Source organism: Callorhinchus milii, unplaced genomic scaffold (assembly GCF_018977255.1).
Source record: "Callorhinchus milii isolate IMCB2004 unplaced genomic scaffold, IMCB_Cmil_1.0 Scaffold6, whole genome shotgun sequence".
Taxonomy (NCBI): Eukaryota; Metazoa; Chordata; class Chondrichthyes; order Chimaeriformes; family Callorhinchidae; genus Callorhinchus; species Callorhinchus milii.
Window position 1 is genome coordinate 15930228 of NW_024704747.1, and position 22354 is coordinate 15952581.

Below are 22354 nucleotides of genomic sequence, written 5' to 3' on the forward strand. Positions count from 1 at the left end.
CTGTGAAGCGCTTTGAGACGTCGAAAAGACGTGAAAAGCGCTATATCAAATGCAAGGATTATTATTATAATTCCACAAAGAGCAGAATTGCAAAGGTATGTAGAGCAAGCACATAAACAATGAGTCAACCCATCCAACTTCCTGTTAGGCCTTCTAGCCTAACCATCCATCTTCCCATTGGTCGAGTTTGCCCTGTAAACAGAAGGACAAGCTTTGAAGATGTGCAGTAAGTAACTGACCTCAGAATTATTGAATCTGAGAGTGAAGTCGGCACCAAAAGGGCCAAGAATCAGTCATCTCCTCTAAGAGAGATTTTTTTTCCAGGAAAAAAACCAAACTGAAATTCTCTAACTAGATCACAATCTTAGGAAGGTATTCCTGGTTAGCTGTCATTCTATACAGTACATAAATCAGCTGACTACTTAACTGGATTATTACATTGCGATTATTACTCTCCAGGGTATCATTGATCAATGTAAACCAGAGACAACTGATCAGATTCAGATTAACAATGCAACATCATTAGAAACTGCAACACAAACAAGATTAAATACAGTCACCCATCAAACGTGGAGATGCAACCCTGAATTCCAAGTGTCATAAAGTGACCTACTGAAGTGGCCACTTATCAAAAATATCTAGATTTCTGTCAAATCTAAGTTTGCTCCTGCCACTACTTTTGCTCTGGTTCATTCAAAACGACATTCAACAGTGTTGATTTACAATCTGTAAAATGCAGTACAAACATGCACGCTATTGCACTGAGCACTCCCAGAATAGTTAGTGCCATCCCAAATTTTCAGATGATCTTCATTCAATGCAAACTCTGCCTATTCCACTCAGGAAGTATACAGTCACCACACACTGTCTGGCCTATTTGGGTGAGAAAAGTGGGTGGAAGTTGCCTCTTGTGCAGCAGCTCACATCCTGAGGAACACGGTCACAAATGAGTCTCTACCCTTTAAATTAAACCTTGTGAAATGATTTGAAACATCATACTGACGACAAAGACGCTGTATCAAATGCAAGGATCATTATTATCATTTTAACAGACACCAGAGTCCTCCAAGTAATGTTCAAACAAATAAAAAGCTGGCATTAGGTTCCTTTTTTAGTAGCTCATAAATCAGCCACACTGGTTCTTTTGTCACAAGCTGCACCTTGTATTTTCTAAAAGAAACATGTTAATTGTGCCAGACTTTTTTGCAACCAGGTGATGACGAGTTAACTCTTTGAACATTGAATTATACTTATGAAAGTAATTTAGCAACCGTAGATTATAGATGCTCATTCAGATTCATAATCTCATTAAAAAACATTATTAGATACCAAAGCATTTATACACATTAGTAGCCGCTAAGTAAACTGAGAACTGGTTAGATTAAGTGTAAAATAAAATGATGTTTGAAGGGAATTTGCACTTCAGCACCACATGTAGAGGCATGCCCTCCTGACCAAAGCAGATCACACAACCTGATAGTTTAAAAACATGTCACTAAGAGAAAAGCTCTGAGAATCAATCCATTGCTTGATGGAGTGATTCTCAATGTGTGATCAGATCTATGAAGTATGCAAATAATAGATGTTTCATTCTTCACATCTCACCATTAATAAAGTGGGAGAATGAACACATCATAGTTGCTACTATACAGATAATTATTCATCATCACCATTGCAAGCAATGCACTGGTTCTCTTAGATGAAAAGGCATGACCGCAAACAACAAGTGACAGGGAGGAAATGCATGACTGAAGACAAATATTTCTCCAAACAGCGAGGACATTTGACCATGAACAAACCAGAGAGATAACCCAGAAACGGATAAGATGACTTAATTTCAAAACGGCAGTTTTAACTTATTATTTATTGCCTTTAAACTCACTGATCTGATAGTCAACATAGGTGTAAGGATGGAAACTAGGTGTAAATCCCGTCAACTATTACAGTATTCTCATTGTCATTAATTCAGCATTAGGAAGTTTCTCTGCCTGGAAAGGTACCGATTTTGATTAAATTGGAAACCAGAGTTTCAAAGACAAAATGCTGAAGAACTTTCAAAGTACCACTATATTGCGTTAAATTTATACTAGAGGGTAAAATTCATAGCAACAATTGTTTTTCTGCCTACTTAATTATCCCTTCCCTGCCATCACTGATCTATGGAGACATCCTGAGAAGTCAGCTCAGCTTTGGCCAAAACACCACTGGAGGGATTTTGCAGATTTCTGCCTTCAAGAGGAAGGATGAAAATCTCACTAAAGATGGGCATTTGTGCCTCTGAAGACAATGGTATTCGTAGCACTGCAAGTTAAATGCAGTATATTGGTATGTAGTTTAACCTGTCTGGATTTCTACACTTCCATCAAAGCACATTTGAGAGGGGTGGTGGAGAGAAAGAAATGGAATACATAAACATTGAGAATGCCAAGAATAAGCAGCATCTTGTTCATTCTCCAGAGATCTTTTCTCCTCTTTGCTTCAGTGTTGAAGTGTTTTCGGACCTTATCCATCACATTTCCTTCCCTAATTGCTCTGCTCCTACTCTAACTGATCCTTGTACCCCAGAACAAGTGAAAAGCCAAATCCTGTTTTTTCAAAAGGAGAAAGTACAACAAATGTTTATTAAATTCTCTTATCAATATTAATGTTATGAATTAAATTCAAGTGCAGAATCATGTAATATACACAGGTGCTCAGGAAACATTCTGGACTGCAGTGTATCTTAAGGGCTTCTCCTCTTCTTGCAAGCAAACTCCCACCCAAAAGCTTCACACAGCAGTTATTTATGCATTCTGTGCAAGGCCAGCTAACAAATAGAATTAGAATTAAGTACAGCAAATACAGCACATAACAGGCCATTCAGCCCAACTCGTCCATGCCAATGTTTGTACTCCACAGGAGCATTCACCCTCCTAATCTCCTCTTCCCTACATGACAGATCAATGCACAAACAACCTTAGAGACTAAAGAATTGGAACTATAAGCAAGAATATTTTAGCAGGAAAGGGAATAATAAGAAAATCATAATCTTTATATTACATATAACACTTACACATTGAAACATCTCGAGTGTTCCACAACACTTTACTGTACTTTAAGCACTGCACACACAGTATGCAATTTGTATCCAGCAATAAATATCCTAAAAACTGTCAAGACATAAATAACCAATTTTATCTAGAGGATTGCTACTCTTCTCTTTTCATGTAGTGGCAAGGGATCTTTAACATCCACCGTTGAGGCAGAATGTCTCATTTGATCTGTACAACTCTCCCCAAGCACTGCACGAGTGTCAGCCTGATTACAAATTCAAAGATCTTGACGTGGGCCTTGAACCCACCGCCTTCTGACCTGGAGCCAACTGTGCTACGCACTGAGTCAGACTAGTACAGGACAAAAAACCAGACCCTGTAACGTTGTTAGGAATAATATCAAGATTAAAACGAGAGGAATAAGTGGAGCAGCTCTCTCTGCTCAGCGCGGAGCACAGGACAGGTTGCACATCACTGGAAATACAGTGCCCTTCCCCAAACATCCAGCACAAATGAGGTGGTAAACATTAATTGGACAGCTTCACCACAAGAGTATAGGATATGAAGGAATAAGACAGACTGATGTTGTCAAAACCTTATAATAATAATAATCCTTGCATTTGATATAGCGCTTTTCACGTCGGGAGGACGTCCCAAAGCGCTTCACAGAATATACGAGTGGTCCGAGGGATATGGTTTTACGGTGACAGCTTTGGGGCAAATCACACCACCAAGTGGAGTGTCACCAACACACACAACACTAACGTCGACGTATCACTTAAATCCGGTCTGAGTTAACAGAGAGGGTCAGACCAGTCGTGTCCACTTAATAACGCCCAACACTGACACATTAATACCTTCCTCTGTCTGTTGCGGGAGGTGAGCATTTTGTTTTCTGGACCAGAGAAATACCGCCAGACAGCGGCTGGCGCCGGGGATCCCCCCCACCACCCCCCCACCACCCCCCCAGTCCTCTCCAGCCCCCCACCCCCAGCCCGACAGACCGGGGGTTAATAACGGGGCCCCGAGTGTATCGCCTCGAAAGCAAATAACGACCATTAATTACACAGCGGACTCCGTCGCCAAGTGCAACCGCCCCGGACCACCAGCGCTCGCCATCAGGCGGCAGCGTCCCTGTCGCCCTGAGAGTAAAGCGATCAGCAGAGACCGGCGGCACCGGAGCCTCCAGTCCACGGGGATCAGCCGCCGCCGCTTCCATCCGCTCCGGCAACGGCTGAGCTTCAAACAGGTCCCGCGGCACCGCCGAGACGGACAACAGCAGCAGCGGATGGCCGCAGCTCTCCCGGTTGTAGTCATGACCAGTGCGGGTCCCCCTCCCGCCCGCGCGCTCAGTGCTCAGCGCACGTGCACTATTGCAGCAGACGGTTTATTTTGCACGTGACGGTGTTTGTGTTGTGCTGTCGCGTGAAGTGCGCTGTATAAACCAAGTCGTTGTTGTTGTTGTGCTGTACCGCGCGGCACCGGTTAATGCGGCTCCGTGACCCCCACCACCACCACCACCGGGGCTCGCGCTCATCCTCCAATGCCGCCCCCCCCCCCCGGCTCCATGACCCCCCGCCGCTCGGCTTCCCACAGCAGGTCCGGCACTGGGGGCTGTGCGGTGGTCTCCGCTCTGACTGACCTGTGTTGCCGGACTCCCTGTCTCTGCTCCGCTCCCGCACAGCGCGCTCCTCCGCCATCTTCTCGCCGCCAACCCGGCCCAGCGCCGCTCCTGATTGGCCAACGAGCTCGGCCCAGCACCTCTCCTCATTGGTCAGCCAGTCTGGTTCAGCCTTGTTCGTGATTGGTCAGCGAGTTTGGCCCGGCGTCGCTTCTCATTGGTCATCGAACCCGCCCCAGCGCCGCGCCGAGTGTGTGAGACCACACTCGCTTTCTATTGGCCACAAACAAATCAAGGTTTATCATTGGTCAGAATGACGCGCACTCCCCATTGGTCAGGAGTCTCCCATTGAAGAGAGTTGTGAGCTTAAGCTCACAGTGCAATAAATATTTTACAATGTAATACAGTGGAGTATATTTGGATGCAAATACATATAAATTAGGTCACTCCACTTGACAGAAATGATCTTTAATAATAATCCTTGCATTAGATATAGCACCTTATGACGTCTTTGAGATGTCTCAAAGCGCTTCACAGGATATACCGTAAAGTGAATTGATTGTATATTTTGTGTGTAAAACACGGCAGCCAATTGCGCACAGCAGTGTCCCCACAAACAGTGGTGGATTGAAGTGACCAATTTATTATCATTATTTTTGAAGGAATTATTACCACAGGAAAAGCAATCCCAAACAAAAGGTGCTATAGAAAAATGTAAGTTTTATACAATTACATCACATCATTTCTAACTGATCTCATTTTGCAAAGCTCAGCCTTTTTTTCATGAAAAGTGGTTTGTAACTAAGCTGCTAGTAAGAAAGGATATTCAGGGAAACAGAGTAAAGAAGGAATGGAATTAAAAAGCTGCACAGACTTGATGGGATACATGGCTTTCTTCTGTTCCAATTGTTGCTTAATCCACAGAAAGAAAAAAAATGTCATCTTCCTTTCTGACTCGTGATAAACAAAAAGCAATGGTAGAAAAACACCCAAATGGCTTTGCCTGGATCAAATTTGTCACCCTTTTTGCACAAGGATGTCATGTGAGCTTGCACCAACGTCCAATGATTCTTTCAATGACAACTGCTATCGCTCCACAAAATTCAGTCTCCTTCGGGCCTCCTTCATTGGCCTTGCCCTGGAGAATCGTTACTTTTACTTTGTCCAGAGCTAATGCGCCAAGTACCTCACCAATTAAATCACAGCTGTAGTAGCATTACCTTGTACTTTATTTTTCTGTTCATCTACAATAGGCTTTTCTTATCCTGGAATTGTCATTAGACAAGGCAACACCAAAAACCTTCACTCAACTGGTAAAGCCACTTGCATTTATATAGCACTCCTCATGCAGAGTGGCGTCGCAGAGCACTAAACAGTGGGAGTGAGGGAGAGGTGGCTGTAGGCACAGTCGAATAGAAAGGTCTTCAGGCACAACCAGAAGATGTGAAAGGAACAGGCAAGGCGGAGGGATAGAGGAAGAGTGTTCCAGAGTTTCGGGGCATCATGGCTGAAAGCGTGGTCACCAATGGTGAAACAGAGGACATGAGGGACATACAGAAAGCCGGGGCCAATCGAGCTGAGGCAGTGGGTTGTGGGGTAAGCGGGTCAGAGAGGTAGGGAGGTGCCAGGGCGTGAAGGGTTTTGAAAACAAGTATGAGGATCTTGAAATTGATCTATTCGGTGACAGGGAGATAGTGGAACCTAGCTAGGACTGGTGGATGGGGGTACGGAGCTTAGTGTGGGTGAGTAAGCAGGGAGCGGTGATTTGGATCAGCTTTTCAGCAGATCTTTAGTTTTAACTGTGTCTGGGGCAAGTATGTTCGGAGGTGGGCAATGTGACGAAAGTGGAAGAAGGCGGTCCTGGTCAGGGACCGGATATGGGGATGGAAGGACAGCTGTGGGTTGAACCTGAAGCCTAGGTCTGAGGGATAGGCCAGGGAGGTTGAGGTCAGAACCGCCTGATAGAAGACCTTGACGGGAGCCAATAAGTCTGGCTTGCATCTTGTCAACATTTAGTTGCAGGAAGTTTTCGCTCATCCAGCACCTGATGTCCACCAGATAAGCTGAACATCGATGGACCTGGAGTCACAGCTGGAGAAGGCTGAGGGAGCCCTGGTCACAGAGAGAGGACGTTGTTTGTGATCTTGACAAGTGCCGTCTCTATGCTATGGGCAGTGCGGAGCCCAAACTGGAAGGGTTCGAGGAGGGAGAACTGAGAGCAAAGCTGGTTAGCTACAATGCGTTCCAGAGCTTTGGCAAGGAAGTGCAGGTTGGAAATGGATCGGTAATTTGTGAGGTTGGAGGGGTCAAGGGTGTTTTCTTTTAGGAGAGAAGTGATGATAATGGTTTTAAGGGGGGAAAGGAACAGAACATGAGGAGAGCAACTGGTTGACTGTGGGGGGGAGAGGAGGGGGAGTTGGGTGACTAGCAGCTGAGTGGGAAGGGGGTTGAGGCAGCAGGTGGTGGGTTCCACTCTGCACTGTTGAAGCAGACATTCCGTTCAGTCTTCCAAAATAAAAAGGAATATCCAAATCCAAAACATTTCATCAGGAATGCTTTGTGGCATTAGAATCCACATGTTTTAATAAGACTGCAGTGGTGAATGAATCTGACCGATGATTCATTTCTGCAGAAAGATGCAGAAAAACATTGTAACAGTGCGAGTTTGCTCATGTATAATACAGTCTTCAACACAGAACCAAAAATGTCTTTCATCATTGCCATGGAAATCAATACTGTACCAGTATGAAGTTTCATTCAAAACAGCCATTCCACTTATCAAAACAACAATAAATCGACAGTAGATGTTATTAGAGATGATGCATTTAGAAAATAAGGACAGCTATGGAACAGGAGCACATGCCAGGTTTGTGGAATTTAAAAGCCTTTTACTTGGAGATTGTGAATAATATTCTTACAAATAATTTATTGATAAGCATTTCATTTTCTTCAGTACTAACATTTTGGTATTAACATTGTGTATTATGACTAATCTCAATACATTTCTTTTTGGTCACCCAGATGTCTGACACACTTGGAAACCATCGCCATACACATCAGACAAATTGACACATGGAAATTTCCCAGTGTCTGGAATGAAGTGTGCACTCTCTACCTCGAAGGATGCACCCTGCTTACCTAATTGCCTGATACCAAAAGTGTTCAGCACAGGTTAGTAGGCTTGGGAGCCCCAAAATGTGTGGTGAGGTATTGCTTGAACTTAACCAGCTAAAACCATAGAGCTTGCCATTACGAGCAGTGTCTGGCAAGCTTGCCGCTGCTAGAATCATCCAATCCATTTGGGCTATGGCTTTCAGAGTTTATAGGAGCCAAGTAGGAAGCATCCATGCCCCCATTGATGGAGTGTCCCTCCATGTCCTACCATTGAGCCAGGCTAAGATAGTCCATTAACAACATTGCTGTGAAGAACTGCAGACCTGCTTGGCTCAGGAATCCAGGCAAGTCTGCAGTACATAGCTGTATGAAAAAAAATACATCAGTTACTATTCAGTAAATTCACATTTCCACAATATTGCCATGTGTTGTATTTTTCTGGAAGCTGTTCGATGTAATTACCTGGTGTAAAAAAGTTTGCATTTTTATAGCTCTTTATCCTGTGAAACTGCAGAAAAGCAATTTATGTTAATTTATTTGCATGATTTACTTGTTAAAAAATAATTCCAGTGACAAGATTTTATTATTCTGTGCAAGTCCATAAGTGACTCATGGATAACTTTGTGGGATTCTGGTGATTACTGTATTACTAATCCAAAATAATTAAAGCACAAAGTTAACCAACTCTGCTTATTCCAGGCCAGTGGTTAGTTGCTACATCGAATCTCCTATTCCAGCATAACAACAACTCAGGCCTGTTTTACTCAGTCCTCCAACCTGCATAAAACACATGACGGAGAAAATGAGGATCGAGTAATTCACATCTCTTGTCAGTATCAAATTTTCACATAATCATATAAATATCCTCTGAAAGTTATCAGTGTCCCGAGATTGAAATTTGAAATTACAATAAAACAGACTATAGATTTAAAACTGATCCTTATTTCAGGTAAATCAGTTCACACGTATAATTGTGGAATCACACACAAATTTGGTGTCAGCCTGGTTCAGTTGATGAAAGTCTTGCCTCTTGACTCAAAAGATTTTGGGGTCAAGTCCCACTTCTGAACTTTGAAATCAGTCTGGGCTGAAATACCAATATAATGTGAGGATGCGCTGTGTTGTCCAAGTTGCCATTCTTTGGCTGAGGCATTCAACCAAAGTCCTGTCTGCTCATTCTGGTGATGTTAAAGATCCCATGGTACTTTCAAAGAAAAGGGAGTTTCTCGCGGTGTCCTAGCAAGATAAAATTATTCATTTATGGCTGTTTGTGGAATATTGCTGTTTGCAAATTGGAAGCCATGTTCACCTACAAGATAGTCACTGACTTTACTGTAAACCCTGCAGAGTGCTTTGAGATAACCTGATGTGAAAGGCACTACATCAAATGCAAGGATTATTATAATGACTTTGTGGCCTGAGCAAGAAAGAAGCGATACCTACTTTAGGATGTACATTGCAAACTCAACTTGGTCCTTTGGTGAAAAGCTAGTCCAAAAGTTTTTTCAGGATGAAACTCTTAGGATGTTGTCAGGGGATTGTCAAACTATTGTCTAAGGCAATCCACTCCTGATCTGATGTTAGTTTGATGTTCATTTCCTCTTGATAATGTCCTAGGGATCAAGCCAAACAGCTGCACTTTATTTCTTCGAGGGCTTTTTTTTCATTTAAGTGAATACCAGACATGTCAACCTGTCCATTCACTGTCTAGCAACAGTTCAACAAAACAAATCCCGTCATTCCCGAGATCTGAAAGCATTCCTTTAAATTGCCAAATTTCCCTTTTTTTTTGCTCTGAGTACTTTTTGTTTCCAAGTATCCAAATCCCAACAATGCTTTATACACAGGAGGTGCACTGCAGTAATGTCAGTGGTAACTACCCCCACCAATCCATTTTTTCTCTAACATAACCTGGACCAAAGCTTATCCCTGAACACTAGGCACAAATTCAAGTCTCCATGCCAACAGCCCAAATAGCATTGCTACTGGCACACCACCATATTTTGAAATTTTCTTTTGAAACTATATATGGCTGCACTTTGCAAAGAATCCTTTTGAGGACAGTGCTATTAAACATCATAATTCACTCCAGTAATGTTGTTTTCAAACATGCTTCCCCAGTTTCTGTCCAGGGGTTAACTTGGCTGAATTAGCACAGGCTGAAGTCCCCTTGGCAAGGGGAGAGGTAAACAGATGGTGCACAAATTCCTTAACAGATGCCCCAAAAATGTTATTCTGCATTGCTTGTCCAGAGACCTAAGAATTCCAGCAAGTTACATTATTCCGTTGAAAACCCAAATTTCATATCAATAACAACTACTTTATTTGTTTAGCAATGTTATTCCTATAGTTGTATTCTCTTTCACCTTCTCTCTGTGCTTTAATTTCCCCATGTCTTACTTGCTTTTGCTTCCCCTACCTCACAATCTTGTGACGCTTGTCCTTAATCTAGTTTTGTTGCTTCTGTAAAAAAAGACAGTAAGATTTCATTCCCCAGACTTTCCTGTTTTGAAGACAAGAACGAAGGAGGAAGACAATTTGATACATTTTGTATATTCCCATTGTCCAAATGCAGAGTCTGGACCTTTGTTACAGATGGATCGTACCAAAGTGTTAACTTTCTGTCACTTTGCTTTCCATTTCCTTTTTCCCACCCTCGCTCGCCTCCACTGACTCCCCATCCCCCAGAGGATCGAATTCAAGATCCTCATCCTCACCTACAGGCCCTAACCCTAACCCAACTGTCCAGCGCCTTGGGATGTCCTCCTGACGTGAAAGGCGCTCTCTAAATGCAATCATGTTGTGTTGTAAACGATTCAAATCATTTTGCATTCTCCACACTATGCAGCAAATAATTCCACATTTAGCTTGCGGTCTTGTTTTAATCTCGTTTTTTGGTTCTTTTCCTGGGTTGACAGAAAAAACTGCACCAAATTATTTCAAAGGCAGGCATTATAGTTGAAAGCAGGAGAGTGTTTCAGGAAATTAATAAGTTGGTCTCCAAGCTTTGAAATTGCATTTTTTAAATTTTTTTGTTGTCAGTGGCAAGGATTGATTGATACCACAATTGAAACTATTTGCATTTTTCACCACACAAAATGGAGGGATTTCCAGTTTGTTGTTCAGCCCAATCTAATCTTTCTCTAATTCCACCTTCTTCATAGATATGCCCTTCATCTCATTTTATTAAAAAAACCTAAAACAGAAATTCATCATTTTAAAGCTTAAATAATATTGCTTACATTGATATAATAATCCTTGCATTTGATATATCGCCTTATCACGTATTCGAGATGTCTCAAAGTGCTTCACAGAATATACTGTAAAGTGAATTCACTGTATATTTTGTGGGCAAAAAGCGGCAGCCAATTGCGCACAGCAGTGTCCCATAAACAGTCATGGATTAAGTGATTAAATTATTATTTTTTTTAATGGATTATTACCCCAGAAAAGTGATCTGCCAATCGACTAACAAACAGGTTCTTACTTACTGCAAGGTAAACAGAGGCATGTGGAGTAAGGAAATTTGTCTAATGTTTCACCCTGCTGGGAATCAAATCCAGATCCTCTCGCTTCCAAGGCGAGTGCTCTAACTACTGAACTACAGGATTCCACATATAACGCCTTTCATTTCAGAATGACATCTGAAACTTCTTTACAGTGGAGTGACTGTATTTTGCAGGCTAACATGGCAGCCTATTTTGTACACAGCAGTGTCCCACAAACAGCCATGACCAATACATGTAAATGCATTTAACTTCAGTTTCTACCTCTCTCTGAATAGTGAAAACAAGTGAGGAGTTAGTTTTGAAAAAAGTAGTCGAAGGACAAGATTCCAAATCTACTCAGAACAGAATACATTTTGAAGTATAAATGGTATTATTCCATAGTTATGTGATATATTGGAACCAGGTGCATCCGCTTATGTGAGAACATTGTGGTCTTCTTTTCAATACTGAGCAGACTATTCTTTGTAACAAAGCAGGGAAACACAGCAGTCTTGTTCTTGCAACATACACACTTTAAAAGATCAGAAAGTTTATTTTGATGACTAGTTTACAGGCCTTGTAAGTTGCCAAGACAACCAAATATTTCAATAAAACTTTCACAAGCAGATCCAAAATCCTGAAAGAGTGAAGAATATAGGTTGCTCTACATATTCAGCATACCGACTTCTCTCCAGTCCTCTGTTAAATCTTGTAGCATTCCTTGGTTATCTGTTCGCTGTGAGCTTTGAAGTCTGCAACATCACACACTTACAGCAACGCAGTGAGGTTACAGACTCAATCTTGGCATTCTGCATGCCACACGCTTGCTTGAAAAGTCAGCCTCGTAGGAATGGTTGATAATGTTTAGAATCTTATATATATTATTTACACACACATAAATAATAATAATCCTTGCATCTGATATAGCGCCTTTCACATCAGGAGCATCTTTCACAGGATATACTGTAAAGTGTGGTGATTGTGTATTTTGTGAAAACAGAAGTCTATGCATGTGGTCAATGAAGGAAAAGCAATTCACCTGCATTAAATTAGGTGCTTACCAGATTAATTCACAATGAGCTCCCCATTTGCTATGAGTGAGTAGTCAGGGCTGGGAAAGTAAACAGGCTGAATATTGCTGCATGGAATCACTGGCATGTTCCATAAAAATAAAGATTAAAGATCAAGTTATAAGACTGGAATTAGAGAAAAAATGGTTTAACTTCTCCTTAGATATAATAACTCAGATCCTGGGAGTGAAGATGAGCCAACAGCTATATTGTCAACCCCATGAATGAAATAGCATAGACACACTGTTGCAATCCAGATGCTGGCAACTCTCTCAATTGAGTCTCATGCATTTTATATTTCAGATAAAGCATTGTGTATCTGGAGTCCAATTCAATGAGCTTAGTAAAATAATTTACTCAAAAATTGTTAGCTCTTAATGAATAATCGTAAATCTTGAACTTAAGTTATGAAATCTTGTCAAAGTGTTCAAGAGTATATCCTTCACAAAGGTGCTGTTTTGGGGTCCAGTTACTTTGTTGACTTTTACATAATGATTGTGTGCACTGTAGGGGCTGGGCTGGGCGTATTATGAGCACAGTTTTGTCACCTCTGAAATCTGGTCTATTATTCTACGCAGACAAACTGGATATTTATTTTCTGCTGCATATCGGGATTCAGCACAAAAAATGACATTAGCCGGTTTCAATACAGAACGATAACATATGTTTGCATTTTTTGGCACAGAACTGGCAATCTCACAGGTGACTTTGAGAAGCAGCCAGTACTGGCAGAGACATGATGGCCCCATTTTGTAGCTATCTTCCATTTCCCAATTTTGACAACTGTTTATGGGACACTGCTGTGCGCAATTGGCTGCCTGCGTTTTGCCCACAAAAGATAATAACAATAGTCAATTCACTTTACAGTATATTCTGTGAAGCACTTTGAGACGTCTCGAAGAAGTGATAAGGTGCTATATCAAATGCAAGGATTATTATTACCGTACACTTTCGTAAATCCAACAAAAAAACTATTGAAGATAATGGAGAAGAGAACCTGACAGTTATAACAAATTGAGTGCTAAAAGCATATGAATGGAAAACGTCTTGCATTGGTAAGTGTAAATTGTTTCTCCGACACTTTAGATGTGTACATGTCACCTAAAAATAAAAATATACATTTTACTTGTCCATAAATCCATCATCTGCCATAACCTATTTATCTGAATAGTTAAATGCTGGCAGCCCGAAAAGATCAATAATTCCCAGTCACTTTGACAATTGCAAAGCATTGGCAGCAAAGGCCTGTAGTAACCTGCTGAATTACTTTGCTGTAGAAAGCTGTATCTTTGGTGAAGACTGATTTGAGAAAGTTAAGATAAACTAAGCTGCTTATCAAGTATTCCTTACTTCAACATATGAGATGTCATGTTTCCAAACATAAAAACAGAATGTTGGATTACTTGCTAGATTATTTGACCACAATTCACCTTCCACATACAAACAAATACAAGCAGGGAGAAAAACACCCGGGACATTGACTTTGTGATGGTGGTCAGGCATCCTTAATCTAGTTTGGATCTCTCAACACACCTTAGTTCATCAAGTAGAAAAAGCAGCACATATGGATTTGTAAACACAGACAGATTGTCATACAAAAATAACAAACAGAAATAAATCAACATGCTCACATAAACTAACTGAACCAAATCATTGTGTAAAGGGAATGTACTTAAACCATCAGTCATTAAGACAGAATGATCTTTACCCTTGGATACACAGGCAGCCAAATGCCAGCAATATATGCTAAACAAATGTATTATGGCAAAGCTAAGGATACTCACAAGCCACTGTCCTACGTCATCTACTCTCCACCTGGAAATCTCTTTATTTTACTCTGATTCTTTCAGATCAACAATCATTGGAACATCCTGATCTGTTTGATTCAATTATCTTTCCGTATAACCCTCTTCACCTTTATATTGCATTTGGATCAGTAATAGATATAGGCAGGCCAGGGGACCATTTCAAGGTCCTACTTGATTCGTGTATGTGGTTCCCAAACATTTACAGACAACTGTCTGGAACTCCAATATGGACCTAGCTTCAACTGGAGCTTTACAAAGGTAATGGACGTAGAACTGTGGGGTTTGTTCAATTTTTATTCATTTTTTATAAACAAAACCATTATAGTGACTATGCATTTTCATATTATAAAATTTGGGTAATAAACATTCATGTGGTACACACAAGCACTGTAATTGGGTTTCAAATACCTGCACACTCAATAACCACTCCTCTGAATGTTTTATCTGGCCCATTTCCCACTTTATTGGTGTCACAGAACTAGTTTAAAGAATATTCCTTTTTTTGTATATGAAACACTGATCTGACAGAAAAGGTTGTGAAAAATTCAGCTCTTATTTTGAGAGGGAGATGATCCACATTAATCTCACAATATCTTTCTGCAAGTTCCAGACAATTTCACTTAAGATCCGAATGCAAAGTAAATATTTGTTCATAATTTGTCAAACAATCAACCAATCATGTTTTCAGATCAGTTCTTCAGCCTCTTGTCTCATTCTCTTGAGGAGATGTTCACTAACTGCTGCAAGAGGATTTGCCTTAAATGTGGGGTCCACAATGGTTGCTCTGAATCGTGACACTTCTTCATCTCTGAAACATAACATGTGAAACATGAGCACATATGGAATGGAAAATCTGGAGGCCATTTGGCTATCTATAACCACAACCCAAATAAAACCACCTCCCAGCACAACCTGCTCTCTAAATGTACTGGGTCTTCTTTGTGGAGAGAAATCTGTCTGTGACCTGCTATAAGAGCTCTCCAGAAACTTGATGCACAATATCTGCAATTCACATAGGTTATGAAGATGACTTCACGCAGTAATGCTGGAAATTTACTGATATTAACAAATAGGATGACCAATGAAAAGAACTCCGTAATCTGGATCATTTTGGCTTGTGTTCAAAAAGCCCAGAGATTTAAAATTTAGATAATTTCTTATAGAACACTAGATAAATGTTAAAGATTCATCAAACCTTCTAACTACTTCATCAATTCATCTTTTTTTTGAAAACAATCTGGTTACAAAAAAAACGGATAGACGTTTAAGAACATAAGAATTAAAAGCAGGAGTAGGCCATTTGGTCCCTCGAGCCTGCCCCGCCATTTGATAAGATCATGGCTGACCTTCTGACCGAACTCTAATTACCTGCCCTATCCCCATAGCCCCTAATCCCTCTATTTTAAAAAAAATCTATCAGTCTCAGCCTTGAAAATGTTCAAGGACTGAGCAACTTCAGCCTTCTGGGGTAGTGAATTCCATAAATTCACTACCCTCTGAGTGAAGAAATGTTTCCTCAACTCAGTTCTAAAAGGCTGACCCATAATTTTAAGACTGTGACCCCTGGTTATAGATTCTCCTACCAGGGGAAAGAGTTCCTCAGTGTCTACTTTATCCAGCCCTTTAAATATCTTATATGTTTCAATAAGATCTCCCCTAATTCTTCTGTACTCTAGAGAATACAGCCCTAGTTTGTTCAGCCTATCCTCATAAGTCAGTTCCCTCATCCCAGGAACTAACCGAGTGAATCTACGCTGCATCCCCTCTAAGGCAAGTATGTCCTTTTTTAAATAAGAAGACCAAAACTGCACACAATACTCTAGGTGCGGTCTCACCAAGACCAAGATAGTTGCACCAAGACTTCCCTACTCTTGTACTCTAAACCTTTTGCAATGAACACTAACATGCCGTTCGCCTTCTTAGTAGCTGCTGCACCTGCAAAGTAACTTTTTGAGACTGGTGTACAAGGACACCCAAATCCCTCTGAACACTAACACTATCTAATCTCTCCCCCTCAAGAAAATAATCTGTTTTTCTATTTTTTGCTACCTCGGTGAATAACTTCACACTTCCCCACATTAAATTCCATCTGCCACCTACTCGCCCACTCCCCTAGCCTATCTATATCCGGTTGCAATCTTTTTGCATCATCCTCAGAGCTTACTCTCCCACCTAGTTTAGTGTCATCCCGAATTTAGATACGTTACATTCAATGTCCTTGTCTAGATCATTGATGTAAATTGTAAATAGCTGAGGCCCAAGCACTGATCCTTGTGGCACTCCACTAGTCACATCCTGCCAATTCGAGAATGACCCGTTTATCCCTACTCTCTGTTTTTTACCCGTTAGCCACTCTTCAATCCATGCTAACATGTTCCCATTAATCCCGTGGGCCTTAACCTTGTGCAATAGCCTTTTGTGTGGCACATTGTTAAATGCCTTCTTAAAATCTAAATATACTACATCTACTGGTTCCCCCTGTCTAACCTGCTAGATACATCTTCAAAAAACTTAAAAGATTAGTTAAGCATGACTTCCCTTTTGTAAAGCCATGTTGACTCTGCCTAATCTTGTTATGGTCTTCCAGGAATCCCATAACGACATCCTTAATTAAGGACTCAAGAATTTTCCCTACCACTGATGTCAGACTAACTGGTCTATAGTTCCCCATCTTTTCTCTCCCACCCTTCTTAAATAGTGGTGTTATGTTTGCAATCTTCCAATCAATGGGAACCGTTCCAGAATCCAGAGAATTTTGGAAGATCAAAGACAAGCCATCCACTATCTCAGTAGCCACCTCTTTTAAAACCCTAGGATGTAGGCCATCAGGTCCAGGGATTTATCAGTTTTAAGACCTGACAATTTACCTAAAACCATTTCTTTACTAATATTAATTTCCCCAAGTTGCTCGCTAACATTGTCTTCTTGGTTCCCCTCTATTCTTGGTAGGTTTTCAGTGTCTTCTAAGGTGAAGACAGTAGCAAAGTACTTGTTTAATGACTCTGCCATGTCTTTGTCCGCTACTATAATTCTCCCCGTCTCTGCCTCTAACGGACCCACATTTACCTTTGACAGCCTCTTCCTCTTTATATATTTGTAAAAAAACTCTTGCAGTCTGTCCTTATGTTCCTCGCTAGTTTGCACTCATATTCCATTTTCTCCCTCTTAATCACTTTTTTGGTTCTCCTTTGTTGATCCCTAAAGTTCTCCAAATCCTCAGGTTTACTACTCACCTTAGCTGTTTTATAGGCTTCTTCCTTTAACTTTATACTTTCCTTAAGCCACAGTTGGGCCACCTTTCCCGTGGCATTCTTATTCCTCAAAGGAATACGTGCTCGCTGGGAATTTTGCACTATCTCCTTAAACTTCTTCCATTGCTGGTCTACTGTCAAATCCTTAAGTCTAATTTCCCAGTTTATTTTAACTAAATCCTCTCTCATACCAGAAAAGTTGACTCTACTTAAATTTAAGACCTTTGCTTCGGCTTAACTACTCTCTCTAACTTAATGCTAAATTCCATCATATTATGATCACTTTGCCCTAGAGGAGCCTTAAGTTCGTTTGCTGATCAGCCCTGCTTCATTACACAAAACAAGGTCTAATATGGCCTGTTCTCTAGTTGGCTCCTCGGTATACTGATCTAGATAATTATCCCTATTACTTTCTATAAACTTCCTCTATCTTACTTTTCCCAATTTGGTTGTCTCAATCTACATACAGATTAAAATCACCCACAATTAGTTTTTCCTTTGCTACATGCTCCGCTAATTTTCTGATTTATACCTTGAGAGATACTGTGACTGCTGCTCGAGGGTCTATAAACTACTCCCACTAGAGTTTTCTGCCCCTTGTTGTTATGTACTTCTACCCATACTGACTCTACTTCCTGCTTTTCTGATTTAAAATCTTTCTTCGCTACTGCTTTTATCCCATCCTTTATTAACAGGGCCACCCCACCCTCCTCGTTTACCACATTGCCTATCTTTTCTATACACCACGTACCCTGGAATATTTGGCTCCCACCCTTGATCTCCCTATAACCATGTCTACCCGGTGATGGCTAAGATCATACCCATTTGTTTCTATTTGTGCAGTTAGTTAATCTATCTCGTTTCGAATGCTTCGTGCATTCAGATATAGCGCCCTGAATTCTAACTTCAGGCTATTAGTCCTATTCACCAGTACCCTATCCCTGGGTCTCTTTTCCCCACTTGACACACTTTGCTCATCTCCCTCGTTAATCTAAATAAATAAAGTTTAAATACTCTGTGATGTAGTGTGGCTCCAGTCCAGTTTGAATCTGACTACATGAATGTCAGATGTCAAATGCAACAATTTTTTGTTGAGCAATGTTGGATCGATATCCTGCAATCATTCACTTTTGCCTTTGGAGTTGGGAAAGAATTTCCATTGTCTCTGGTGGTATTATCAACTACAGTTACTCACCTCCCTCCAATCAGAATCAGCCCAGGTCATCATAAATTATACTTGGTCCAGTCGTGTGCCAGGTTATGTTTTTAGGCAGACCAAGGAATGAAACCAACTGTAAATACGACATACAGTCTGTGCTCTGACCCTCATGTTCGTGGAGACACAAGCTCTACAGGAATCTATTAAAAATCTTTATGCTCGAGTCAGTCATGAATTGTGGTTTTGGTGTCGCTATTTGTTTTGTTTCTATTTGTGAAAACAAACTAGGTTGTTCTTTTAAGCTATTGCTATATTGACTACATCTGAACAGATGTTTTCCATTTCAATGGCAGTGTTTAGGCAGGAATAAAGAACCCCTCTCAAGATTCAATTAGATACAGACACGCAAGAATCACACATTCAAAATACAAGGATTATTATTATTATCTTTCAAATTAACTCTCCCTCATGATTAGGGAGAATTGGAGTTTCGAGCATATCTGGTTTATTCAGCAGAATTAAACAAAATCAGGGAATCAAATGTTAAATATATTTTGGAGGAGGGGTGGTGAAGGGTATAGAAGAGCACAACAGATGGAATTCACATTCTGAAGTTTGGCTTTGGAGGCCAGGTAAATTTGCAGAATCCAGATTGGTATACATTCAGAGCTAAACATCAACCCCCAACTCATTGTTAGCTGATATTATAATTCTGGAAGAGTTCATTGAATCCATTCTGAACTTATACGAATAGTTCCCCACCACAAAAGACTTTAGATGCTGCAACTCCACTTACATTAATTTTCGTTTTTGAGCAGGATGCATCTTGCTGAAGACTGTTGGCTCAGGCTTCTTCTTACTGTTAGAAAAGACAGAGGTGAAACATCCTTTGCTACACATAATTCAGTAATTATTGCCCTTGGGGACCAGGATATTTCTACCTAGAACCCCGTTTTAACCCACATGCAAGGTATCCCTGGGCTATTCTCATTTTTGCACAGCTTCTGTTGCTCCTGTATCACGGCCAAAGATGCTCCATGTTCTAAGTTGGCACATTTATCTGATCAGAGCCTCTGCCATGTGTGAGTGATGGTAGTCAGACTCCACTGTCCACATGCTACACAGGATTGCAAAGTTCCAAAAACCATTGAAGTGCTGTGGACTGGCCATCATGAGCAAACCTGAGCGGAAATGACCAATAATTACCCTCCCCTGTTGTGGAGTTAACTGCTTCTGACAGTCAGTTGAAAACTCGGACATTTAACTTGGTATTAAACCAGCAGCTGTCCATTCCTCACTCAAATATGAAACACAAATGTCTGAAATGTTCTCTTCCATCTCTGGCGAAATGCTTCCATCTCTGGCATTCTCACTTGCAACTAATGCAACTGTTTGTTCCCTTACTTGAAACTATTTCATCCTAGAAAACATTAAAAACCCAACCGTAATCCCTTAACAGAGCAAAGCAGCAACCATCTTAAACAGATGAGGATTTGCTTGATCTCAGTTTCAGTAACAGCTAATACCATTGCTGTTTAGCCATTAATGAAATTGAGTTTGGTTGCACCACAATGCTGCAAAAAACACACAATCTACGTAAATTTGGTTGCTATGACTGCAAGCCTCCTTTAATCACAGTTCATTAGTTTCGTTCCTTTCAAATCAGAAGGAAGTCAGTGTGTCCTTCAGGCACAGCTAGAAGATGGTTTCTCAACGCTGTATATTACTAACAAAACAAAACATAATTAACTTTTCATTCTCAATCACAGTGGGAACATTTGCAAACCCCATCTGCCACTCCCAATACCCATCCCAGTGCGATAGAATTAAAGTGTTACACACAAGCCACACAAAAACCTCAGTCATGAAGGAAGAGTGAGCAGACCACAAATTCCTCTGTGATTGAGCATGACCTGACTCCAGAGGCAGGCTCATTGCTGGGTGTACCAGCTCACAAGTTGGTTCCTCTCATGTGGAATATTCAGTGTCTGAGTTCCTCCACTTAGTCTCTGATGATGCTTTTGATTCACACTGGGCTAAAATCTAAATTTGCCTACAAAATACAAAATCAGTACACTTTATAGTAAATCCTGTGAAATGTTTTGAGACGTTCTCCTAATGTAAGGTTTATTATTTTTAAGCTCTCAACTGTCCCCCTTTCCCTTGACCTCACAGCAACGCTGGTTTTGCTGGTTCGTTCACTCAGATGTCAGTAAATCTTCACTTGCTTGTCTTCAATATAGACAACATCAGAATGGCATTACATTTCTGCCCCGTCACTGACTGTAATTATAATAATCCACGCATTTGATATAGCGCTTTAACATATTGTTTAAATATCTCAAAGCACTTCACAGAATTTTCTGTAAAGTTTGTGATTGTGTATTTGTAGGTGAAAGCAGCAGCCAATTTGTGCAAGTGCAAAGCAAAAAGACTGGAGCACACACAGATAGATCCCCAGGAACAGTGAGTGCTAGATTATGAAGCATCTGTTGCACCTCCTCTTCACCGAAGAGGAGGTGCAACAGAATGTAGTAGGAATCCCACCAGAATCACAGCAGCTCACTAGAGTCAGACTACAGTATTTCAGACTATCAGTACCTCTTGCTCTTGGATTTTTTTGTCTCCGCTACTTTGCTGGCACTGATGAGGTCTGACAGTTCTGGCAGTGCATCAGCCAACGGCTGCATGTCTCCCACCACAGGGGTGGCTTTACGTTTCTTTTGGGCCTTCTTCTTCTGCTCTGTTAACTTGATCGCGTCAATCTCTGTAAAACAGAACACGAAGGTTCTCAGTCACCCTCCGAGGCTGAATTTCTTTTGCTTCACTCAATTTTGACAAAAAAACAGAAAAAGTCTTATTCATATAGGAAAACAACTTTTAACAAACTGTTGTTTCCAGATATTCATTTATTACTTATTTACATTGATGTTACATAACACAACCATAGAACACAGGTGGCTGCTATTCTGTAAATCGTTTCAAGATATTCACGGAATCAACATGACTCACAGATTAATAGAAAAATGCATCAATATGGCAAAACATTACCAACTTAAAAACCCAATCCATCCATGAAAAAACCCAGCTGTATTAATGGATGGTTTCTGCTTCAAAGATTGCACATGTAAACCAGACATGCAAGAAGGACTGGCTTGTTGGTGCTGGAGCTGAAGCACCAGGAAACTGGTTGCAGGCCTCCCTCCAAAGGTTTGTTTGATAAATCTCTCATGTATTGTGGCAACAAGCCATACTGATCACAAATTGACGAGATACTTGAAACAGAATGTTCAAACACAGTTGTTTCGTCCTGGCTGCTTTAACAGACGGACACAGTTTATTCCATCCATCTGAAGCAAAGACAGAGGGAGATGTCATGGGTACCAGGTGGTGTTCACCACCTTTTATAAGGAGCTGCACATGATCTGAGAAGCAGGATGAATTTGATAACCAAATTTGGTTTGATAACCAAACCAAAAGATCAACCTTGCCTTGGAGATGATGGAGGAAGTCTTATCATTAAAAAACTGGGAAAGCTCCTGGACCAGATGGCTACCCAGCTGTCTTTTGTAAAAATATAGATTAACCTTTGACTTCCAAGATGGCACCCCTACGTAACCGCATTTGGAAAATATTACCCAAGAGAATTAAATTATTCCTTACTCAACTAAATGATCTGTATCAGTCAGGATTTACCAAAGACAATCTTCCAGTGCACAAAGTGAGGAGACCATTTAACATAATCCACCAAGTCTCTGAGCCATGCAATGACACAGTGGACATGAACGATTAAACACAGGGTACAATGGAA

General features: G+C 40.8%; 2 protein-coding genes across 2 annotated transcripts in view; both read right to left on the reverse strand.

Annotated features, from left to right (window-relative positions):
* Positions 1–4778, reverse strand: part of adarb1b (adenosine deaminase RNA specific B1b) — a 145975-nt gene extending 141197 nt beyond the window's left edge. Inside the window, exon 1 of the mRNA XM_007890636.2 lies at positions 4675–4778. Within this exon, the coding sequence (XP_007888827.1) occupies positions 4675–4732 (58 nt within the window). The 5' untranslated portion in view covers positions 4733–4778. The remainder of the gene's footprint in view (positions 1–4674) is intronic.
* Positions 4779–13233: 8455 nt separating this feature from the next.
* slx9 (SLX9 ribosome biogenesis factor) overlaps positions 13234–22354 on the reverse strand; it is a 60360-nt gene continuing 51239 nt past the window's right edge. Inside the window, exons 4-6 of the mRNA XM_042336578.1 lie at positions 21145–21310; positions 19340–19402; positions 13234–14941 (exon numbers count right to left, since the gene is read on the reverse strand). Of these exons, the coding sequence (XP_042192512.1) occupies positions 14818–14941; positions 19340–19402; positions 21145–21310 (353 nt within the window). The 3' untranslated portion in view covers positions 13234–14817. The remainder of the gene's footprint in view (positions 14942–19339; positions 19403–21144; positions 21311–22354) is intronic.